The 9217-nt window shown below is 44.4% G+C and overlaps 5 protein-coding genes across 5 annotated transcripts; all 5 read left to right on the top strand.

The window, feature by feature from the left end:
• Positions 1-2: 2 nt before the first annotated feature.
• On the top strand, positions 3-1244 carry TM35_000132940 (dispersed protein family protein 1 (DGF-1); the record flags this gene model as incomplete). Its single annotated transcript, XM_029025510.1, has 1 exon — positions 3-1244. A coding segment is annotated over one exon (1242 nt), but the record flags the coding sequence as incomplete, so codon positions are not given.
• A 1120-nt stretch (positions 1245-2364) lies between these two features.
• On the top strand, positions 2365-2673 carry TM35_000132930 (uncharacterized protein; the record flags this gene model as incomplete). The annotated part of the gene is made up of 1 exon (XM_029025509.1): positions 2365-2673. One exon carries the CDS (start codon positions 2365-2367, stop codon positions 2671-2673), a length of 309 nt encoding a protein of 102 aa, XP_028883355.1.
• Positions 2674-3233: 560 nt separating this feature from the next.
• Positions 3234-3890, top strand: TM35_000132920 (uncharacterized protein; the record flags this gene model as incomplete). The annotated part of the gene is made up of 1 exon (XM_029025508.1): positions 3234-3890. One exon carries the CDS (start codon positions 3234-3236, stop codon positions 3888-3890), a length of 657 nt encoding a protein of 218 aa, XP_028883354.1.
• A 248-nt stretch (positions 3891-4138) lies between these two features.
• TM35_000132910 (uncharacterized protein) lies at positions 4139-4801 on the top strand (the record flags this gene model as incomplete). The annotated part of the gene is made up of 1 exon (XM_029025507.1): positions 4139-4801. One exon carries the CDS (start codon positions 4139-4141, stop codon positions 4799-4801), a length of 663 nt encoding a protein of 220 aa, XP_028883353.1.
• Positions 4802-5295: 494 nt separating this feature from the next.
• TM35_000132900 (uncharacterized protein) lies at positions 5296-8952 on the top strand (the record flags this gene model as incomplete). The annotated part of the gene is made up of 1 exon (XM_029025506.1): positions 5296-8952. The coding sequence occupies one exon, from the start codon at positions 5296-5298 to the stop codon at positions 8950-8952; it is 3657 nt and encodes a 1218-aa protein (XP_028883352.1).
• Between the last annotated feature and the right edge of the window lie 265 nt (positions 8953-9217).

The raw sequence follows: 9217 nt of genomic DNA, 5'->3' as shown, positions 1-9217 counted from the left end.
CTGGTGGACTCGGCTCGATTCTGGAGATACAGACACTCGGTGCGTTTGCGAAGATGTCCTGTGCGTCGGAGCACGAGCGTGAAAGTTCCGTGGCGCTGCCATACTTTTTGTCGGTGTTTGCCAGTCTTGGTCCACTGTGGATGGTGGTGGGTAACGCGTTGATTACCGTGGTGTTTGGATGCGTGCATTACGGACTGACAGTGGCATTTGAGCGGTGGCGAGGTGTGGAGACGATGAGCGCGCGGGCGGCGATGCGTTTCCCAAGCCTGACGTACCTCGTGGCGTACCTAATGCACCTTGGTATCTTTGTGGGCTCTATCTTCATGCTGGCAATGCCTGATGCGCATCCACAGCACTACGTTATCGGGGTGATTGGCGTGCTGTATGGTGTGGCCTTTCCTGTCGCCACCTGCTACTTCATTGCGCACTACACCGGTGCGAGCTTCACAAAGTACTGGCAGTTCTCGAAGAAACCGATTCACGAGCGATGGCTGTATCCCGTTGGGTACTGGTGTCCGCCGGCGCAGGTGCAGATGTTTGGGAGCATTTTTACAAGCATGAAGGGCAGTTATGTGTACTGGTGTGTGTTCCGATTGGTGGTGCTCTGCGTTGTGGGAGTGATTGCTGCTGTGCAGCCGCCGGTGGACAGGTGTCACATTCCGTACTTCTGCATGGCGGCGGTGCTGCTTGTGGGTGCGGCAGTATTGACCTTTACGAACATGATGCGCTCTGCGTTCCTGACGGTGATGCACACGGTGAGTTTCGTGCTTCTGGCGGTGCTCTGCGTGATCAACGCGGCAAACTACGTCTCGCCTAACGACGGTGGTGTGAGGGCTTACGCGGCGATTGTGCTGCTGCTGATGTTCGTGCTGCTCGGGATTGCGGTGTACAGCGGTGTGATGTGGTACGTGGAGACCCACTACTGGCAGGAGCTGCGCGAGCCACGGCGGGGTGCGCTGGAGGCGATGCTGAACGCCGATGCGGAGAGCGACAGCGACGGGCAGGGATATGGCGACGGCGCGTCATCGCAGGCCTTCAGCAAGACCGACGCGTCGTCGTACCGCCCGCCCGCCCCGCCGCGGCGCGAGACCGCTAGTGACTACGCGGCCGCCCCGTCGAACCCGCTGCCCGCCGTCCCGCATGCCCCGTCTCCCGCTGCCGACCCCACAGCCGACGCCCTCCGCATGTTGGACGCCGCGTCAAGTGCAAGCGGCGGCGGCAGTGTCGACCACGGGCTACTCTAATGGACTCAGCAGACGCGTCCAGTAATCACCGTCTTTTCATAATTGCTGCTGCCAGCGCGGGTATATAGAAAGCCCCTTGACGTGCACCTTACATATATGTTCTGTGTGTGTGTGTGTGTGTGTGTGTGTGTTTATATTGGCTGCTACAGAAAACCCTGTAGCATTTTCCACTCTTTTTCCCTTGTTTTTCTCACGTGGTTCTTGGACTCTGTGTGTCCATGTCTGACTCAAGTAGTGTGATAAGATTTATTTTTCTTTGTTGAACGTCTCGAGCTGAATTCGTTTTTTTTTTTCTTGAGTATTTTTACGGTGCTGGGAGGTTCTTTGTGGTACTGATGCCAAGCTTCTTTTTTATCCCCTCTCATCCCACGTGTTGTTGTAATTTGATCGTTCATAATTCAGAGTAGATATATTTTTTTTTCAAATGTAATTCTATAACGTACTTTTACCTGCGTTTATTTTTCTTTTTTGTCGATGAGCACTTTCGTTCGCTTCCATTTTTGTGAGCATAACGTTTTTCACTGTACTATCAACGTTGTCAACACAGTACTATGCTTTCTGGTGCGTAGACCCACCTCTAGGCACACATATTATGCCCCGGAAATACGGGGATTTTAACTCATTGTTTGTAGGATTTAGAGATATTTATGCAAAAAACGTGAATGATAAATAAATTTTTTTTTCAATTTTTTTATTTTTGATGTAACGATTTTTTTCTTTGTTTTAACTTTTTTTTTTTTGTTCTTCTGGTGCGATATCGTTACTGTATGTCTTTTTTTCATTTCTCTCTCTACATATATATATTTATGGTTCTCTCAGTGCTGTACTGCGAGACCACGAGACCAATGGGTTTTTTTTTGTTCCTATAAAGTCACCTTTTTTGACGTATTTCTTCAGGTGAAAGTGGCGGACAACAGACCTTCTCGTGAGACTTAGTCCCATGTTTTTCTTTTACCTTTCTTATGACGCGTTACTAATTGATTTCACTGTTTTTACATCTTGTTTTACTCTTTTTTCCGTTTTCGAACGTTCGAACTATTTTCTTTCTTTATATTTCCGCTTTCTAATAATCGAAATGATTTGACAACGTAGCTGTGTGACACCTTTTTGTTGTTGTTGTATGCCACGTGAGTCTGTACGATCTTCTCTTGTGCTACTATATTCCTCTCTGCCTCAGTTTGTCTTGGATCCTCCTCCCGGTTTTCTTATTTTCTCTTCTTTTGTCTCCCTCCGAAATGTAGCAAAGATCACACATGAGACGACTCACAGAGTAGGTTGCTTTGCACTCTGCAGCTCTGGGCGCAGGGGCATGCTCTTCCCCTGTTCTCTCCGGCGAACATTACATCTAATGACGTTACGCGGCTCAACACGACACTGCTGTCCGCTGATTATAACAAACATCTTTGCTACAGGCGATCCGACGAGATGACCTCAACGACAGTTTAACCAACCAAGATCAATGAGGACCTGCTTCCCCTTCTCTCTCTCTCTCTGTTTCCTTGTTTTTTTTTTTTTGCTTTCCTTCTGCAATCCCACTGTGTGGCGGCGGCGTGATTACAAACAGGACGTCTATGAGTCAAAACTAGTTGAACCGTATGCCTTGATGTGGATCCGTGTCCCCCGTGTCTGACTGCCGCCACGCCGCCCCCTGTGACCTGTACAATGATGCTATTCTGTGTTCTGCAATGCCGATCCACGTGAGCGAGAGACGACGCTTTGACTACTGGCAACTGACCCGCACACCCCTCTCCATCCCTTTCCACCTCTCTTCTTTCCTCTTCACCGCACGTTAACTGTGCGGGCAGATGTACAGCTGCAAGCACATGGCCAAAAAGAACGCGCTGGGCTTTCATTGATGCTTAATGCGTGGGACCGCCCATGGAAACCTTGTGAACTTTCTTTCATGGTTTTAAAATATTTTACTGTCATATGTTTCTCTCTGACATCGTTTCTTTTTTATTTTTTTTCTTAAAGTAGTAAGTTCTGGCAATGGTTTATCATGGAAACTGTGAACCGCTGTTTGTGCCCCCTGTAAATCAGGTGCGTAGTGGAACAGATGTTGTTGTCGAACGGAGTAGAGTGTGTCCGACTGCTGTTAGGGCATACCGTTTTCTCTCTGATGATCTAGCAACACAAAGTGAAATGTGTAGTGCAGTACTTCAGGTGCCGTCTGTTGGCATTGCTTGTGTAACACCATCGGTATCCGCTGCTGCTGCTGCTGCTGCGCATCCTACTACTGTCTTGACGGTGTGGCCTGATACCACTGCGGCTGATGTTGCAGCTGTCCTTCTGCAGAAAGTGCGTTTGGATGTGGACAATGCTTTTGTGACAATATCGGAAACAGACCAAACTGGTGCTATAAAAAAGACGCTGGACGTGGTTGGAAAGTCACAGGGAGGTCGGTTTTGGTCAAGTGATGATTCTACTGCAGTGTACCTAGTGAAGTTATTTACTGGTTCTGTGAGTGTGGAGGGCAATGCGACTCTGGGCACAGTAGCCACTGTCGAATTTCGTCAAGTTGTTTCTGGGGATTCATTTGTATTTCCGCTTCGGCGTAGTGGTACTGTAGATGTGGAGGTGCCCATAACGACACTTTCGTACCGTCTCGGCGACCCACTCTTCTTCACATGCACACGACTGCGGTGAAACTTGCTCGTTAAGAGAAAGAGATTTGAACTTTCAAAGTAATTTCTGATATCACAGAAAATTAGTTTTTGGTAGGTATGGATTAAGAAAATAGTTGTTTTGTTTGTTTGTTTTTTCATATTTTATTATTATTATTTTCTCATGTCTATCCTCATTGAAAAAAAAAAAGGAATCTTGTCGCATATAAGCACTAAAGAGGAAAACAAAGCCAAAGGGAGAAAAGAAAAAAAAAGAAAAGAAAAGCAATTATGGAAGGTGTCAAGGGTAAGTCTGCTATGTTAATGACAAAAGGTATCATGGAAATGCGACAGAATCCACCAGGGCTTGTTTGCATTATCCGAAGGTACAAACATCCTGAAACCAATAAGGAGGTAACACTGTACCCAATTCCTAACCTGGCCGTTCCAAGTTATTTTAGGCGTGTACTGGATGGTGATAACCTGGCACAAAACTTTGATAGGGTTCTTTGTGAAGATGGAAGATTGCCATTTCAGTCAGGCTCACGTTTGGCTAAACAGCAGCACCTATTGAAGCGTGTATTTCCCTTTTTGGGACTTCGACCAGTGGCAACGGATGGAAGTAAGTTTGATGGTATTATTCAGCGTGATCCGGTGGAATCCCGCATGGCGTATCAAATGGTTTTGGATGGTGCAGACCCGCCAGTAGATCCGAGAGCTCGACGTGCAATAGAACGTATTGACACTTATCCAGATGGAACTCGAGCAGTGTGTCCATGGGGTGTGTATCATGTTGTGTATATGAACTACAAACTACGTCAATTGGGGTATATTGTTGAGAATGAGGAGTCAGTGGAGGTTGTGGGTTATAAAGAAGCTGCACTGGTTTTCGCTTTTATGATGGTGATGACATTCTGGATGACATATGCTCTATTCATGTTATTGTTCTGGTAGAGTAATGTTTGATTGTCAGTGAGATTATGAAACGAAGAGAGAGAGAGAGAGAGAGAGAGAGAGAGAGAGAGAGAAAGAAAGACAAAAAAAAAAAAGAGGATGAGAATTTCGGTAAGTATTTCGTTTACAGTAATTTCTCTTCATATACTCTGAATAACGTTCCCTTGTTGTTGTTGTTTTCTGACTCTTTTCCGTTATATTTCTGTATTTATATTTGTGAGTAAAACTTTTTTTTTCTTTTACACAGTTGGGTGAGTACACCCTCATATTATTATGGATTCTAAAGAGTTTCTTGGTACAATGAATTCCTCTCACTTCTTTCTCTAAAAACATCCTTCTTTTCTTTTCTCTTATTTTTTACTCTCTCGATATTATTATTATTTTTTTTTTTATGATATTTTCTAGTTAGTGGTGACGGGTGAGTGTGAGAAAAGGTGTTATTGCACCTTTTTTCTTCTTTTTGCGCTTCCCCTTCACAGGGTTCCTGTGAAATCATGGACGCTCTCCGGGAACTCTCCACAGTGGCTCTGGATACCCTTAAACATGAATTCTTTCTCTATCAAGGGAGTGAAGGTTTAGATGAGGAAGGGTTCATTGATGTTATCACTCGTGTCTGCATGGAACATAACACCTCTACTATACCTACGGATGTGCAAATTCGAAAGTTTTTCGCTGCTGTGGATGTTTTCGGTGTTGGTCGTATTTCGTGGAATGCCTTCTTAAGACATGCTGTTGACTTTTTACGCCATCGTTTATATGGAGTGGCAGGGGAGAAACAGCAGGAGGAAATTTTATTCCGTCCTTTTCATATTCGACAAGTTTTAAAAAATGGACATGGAAGTCAGGTAAGTAGTATACGAGTATTGCCGAAAAATAAAAGAGTTATTAAAGTTGTTACTGAAAATAGTGGTTTGAGTACGGTGCATATGTGTGATCCAAGGCAAAATTTATTATCTGTTGCTGCTATTAAAAGGTTTCCATGCTCACTCCTTGCATGGGATTATGTTCCCCTGGTGAGAGAGATACCATTTTCTAACTCCATTGTCTGCACTTATAATGATAGTTATTTACGTTTTTTCAGTTTAAAAAAGAAACGATATGATGGTATCCTTGAGAATTGTCATAGTATGCGTATGTCGGAAACTCAAAGTGTACTACACTGGGTCTCTTCTTGTAATCTCCTTGCAATGGGAAGCCGTACCGGAATGGTTTCATTATGTGATTTGGAAAGACAAGTCTACGTTGTACAAAAACGACTTTTTCAAACTGCTGTAACTGCCATGCGAACTTATAAAAAATATCTTTATATAGCTAGTCTAGATACCCAAAACGCTGTCAAGTGTTTTGATATTGAACATGGTGTGGTACAATTTTCCCTTAATGATCATGATTCTGGTAATGGTCATGACTCTGGTGGAGCGTTGATTCTTGAATGTGATGATCACTATTTATACTCTTCAGGATTTGGACGGAGTATTGTACAACGATCTTTAGTAGTGCCGCGAACACCTCCAGTACATTTTTGCGATCATGTACAACCACATAGGGGACGTATTACGGTACTTCATCGTCTTCACGGTCTTCCACTTTTAGTTTCTGGTGATACTCGTGGAACTCTGAAATTTTGGGATCTTCGTATGGGATACTGTGTACAAACTATTCATGGTAGTGGAAATATGAATGCACTTTCTACCGTTAATTTAGATGATGGACTACCAGAATTGGAACCAGGTTTATCTGCATACCGTGCTGCACATGTAAATAGTATATGTCATCTTGATATGGTTGGAAAGTTAAATATTGCAACCTCTAGAGAATTAATTGTGCTTAGTTCAGATGCCTTTGTACGTCCTGAACTTACGGATGATCGACATAGTTGTCGATTTCTCTTTTTCCCTAATCCAGATTCTATTATTACCGTACATGATCGATGTGTTAAACTATGGAATAGTATAACTGGTTTATTAACAGATGTTACTGAACCAAATATTATTAAATATGATGTGTCAGCATCTTGTATTGTTGAACCACTTAATAGACAGTTACTTATAGGAACTATTGGAGGTGAAGTAAAAGCGTTATCCGTATCCATGTTACAAGAGACTATTAATCTTACACCTGCTCTTCAAATGCACCTTCATGGTGAAGAAGTTATTAATCTTCATACTGTTTCAAAGTACCGTGATATCTCTATACCACACGTATTCGTTGTAACACAATATGAAATATTTATGGTTCCTCTTAAACCAGACTGTGGTTCACAATCAGTGACACATTTCCATGGTATACTACGTAGCTTCATGCGACAACAACAAATAATTAGGGCTACATCTGTAACGGAAACTCGACTTCTTCTAGCTACATCTGATGCTTGTGTACATGTTGTAGAATATCAAGGTTTGGTCACCCACACACACACATTTTCTCTCTCTGCAGAAGTGGAAACTATTATTGCACGAACCGTGATAGTTACAACTAATAATGGACATGATGAAGATTTAAATAATAACACGCCCATTTCTTCAGTTGGTAATGAAGTTGCTTTCTTTTCAGATGTAACAGGTCGTGTGCATATAGTACTCATGCATCGGAGTTCCCCCATTCACGGTGAACGCCCATTTGAAGATTTACTCAGACGAAGGAGCAAAGAAGCGATGTACACATCATGTGAGGAAATAGGCAGTTGGTGTCCACGCAAACCTCACAGCTGGATAATGGCACAAGGACGGGCAAAAGTACAACGTGGCACCGGTGAGTATTGCCGTCGTCCACGAACCCGCAGTACATCTTTGGATTTCTTATTCCCAGGGGATGAACCACATCAACATCATCATTCTCATTCTCATCATTCTCATCGTCATCATCATTATCACAATCATCCACTACAACAACATTCATATGGAGAAGAAGTACAAAAAGAGAAAAAGGAGGATCCAAACCATGTAATGCCTTTCACAGATACGGACGATGCGCTTTCTCTGCAAACGGCGCCATCGAATGCTGTTCTTATCGCGTACTTTGACCGCCAGCAGGTGCTCGTAACGGCAGACGATACGGGAGAGATTTGCCTATGGGATGTCTCCGGCATCCTTGCACTCTTAAGCCCCCATCCCACCCCCACTAACCATACTAACCATACTAATATTAATAATATTAATACTACTATTACTACTACTATTAGTACTAATCCTCTCGTGGATGTTGAGTTTTGTGGGGGACGTCGTCTTCCGCTGCGCATCACCGCCTGGCGCTGCCCGGGCTGTGAAGTTGTGCGGCTGGCGGCGGCCGAACACCCCGAGTTGCGCCTCCCGCTCCTCATCGCCGCGATGGCGGACCGGCGGGTGATGTTGTGGTCCTCCGACGGGGCGCCGCTCGGGGTCCTCGCCGCCGGCCGCAGCCTCAACGCGGAGAACACCGCCGCCATGCGCCGCTCAGGCGTGCAACCCTATCGGCTCATGTGTGGTGAAAGCACCACCGTCGCGCAGTGGGCAACGTTTATTGATTACATGCAGAAGAAGAAGGAGCAACTGCAAGAAGAGGAGCAACAACTAAAACAACAACAACAAGAGGGAGAGGGAGAGGGACAGGAACAGGGGGAACAAGGGCAGCGGCTGCAGATGAGAGGAGGCGATGGGTTGATGTACTGCAGCTTACCTCGATGTCGGCGGTATAGCCGACAAACCTCACTGCTGCAGCTAAAAGCAAAAGAAAGGAGAGATGAATCTCGCCTTTCCACTGGGACAGGCAATGCCTCAGGTAATAGCGTGATCCCCAGATTAAAGACACCTCATATGTCCTTTGCACTTCCACAATGTCCTACAGTGTCTATGTATACCACAAAACATCTATCTCATGATGGGTTGAGGAACGGTAGTAACGTAACTGCAGAAAACGTAAGTGAGAATGTATACGATAAGGATACAGAGGAGCTAATGAGTGAATATGAACAACCATATGTAAGAGGAGGGAATTCCATCGTTAAACCTATGCACCAACGCCTAGTAACACGTAGAATGGCACCCTGTTCCCTTGAACGCACAGGAGTTGTTGGGCTTCCACCTTTATTCTCAAGGAAACAACAACAACCACAACAACAACAACAACAGCGACGGCGAAAGCAGGAACAGTATGATCTTTCGTATCGTCGGTAACGGCATTGTTTTTTTTTTTTTTTTGTAAGGATGAAGTTTGTATACATATATTGTTTCTGGGGGAATGGAGATGATGGATGATGTGTGCTTTGGGATGGGATGAAGAAAATACGAAGTACTAACGTGAGAGTGCAGAATGAGAGAGAGAGAGAGAGAGAAAAAAAAAGGTAACTGGAATCTAGAATCGTGTCTTTTATCATTATTATTATTATATTTCCTTGCTTGTGCTTTTGATAGTTTTAATACATTTGAGAACAGTTTTTCT

This window comes from Trypanosoma theileri (genome assembly GCF_002087225.1).
Source record: "Trypanosoma theileri isolate Edinburgh chromosome Unknown TM35_Tth_13_V1, whole genome shotgun sequence".
NCBI classification, from domain to species: domain Eukaryota; phylum Euglenozoa; class Kinetoplastea; order Trypanosomatida; family Trypanosomatidae; genus Trypanosoma; species Trypanosoma theileri.
The sequence above is the reverse complement of the archived record's forward strand: the minus strand, read 5'-3'. Positions and strand labels throughout refer to the sequence as shown.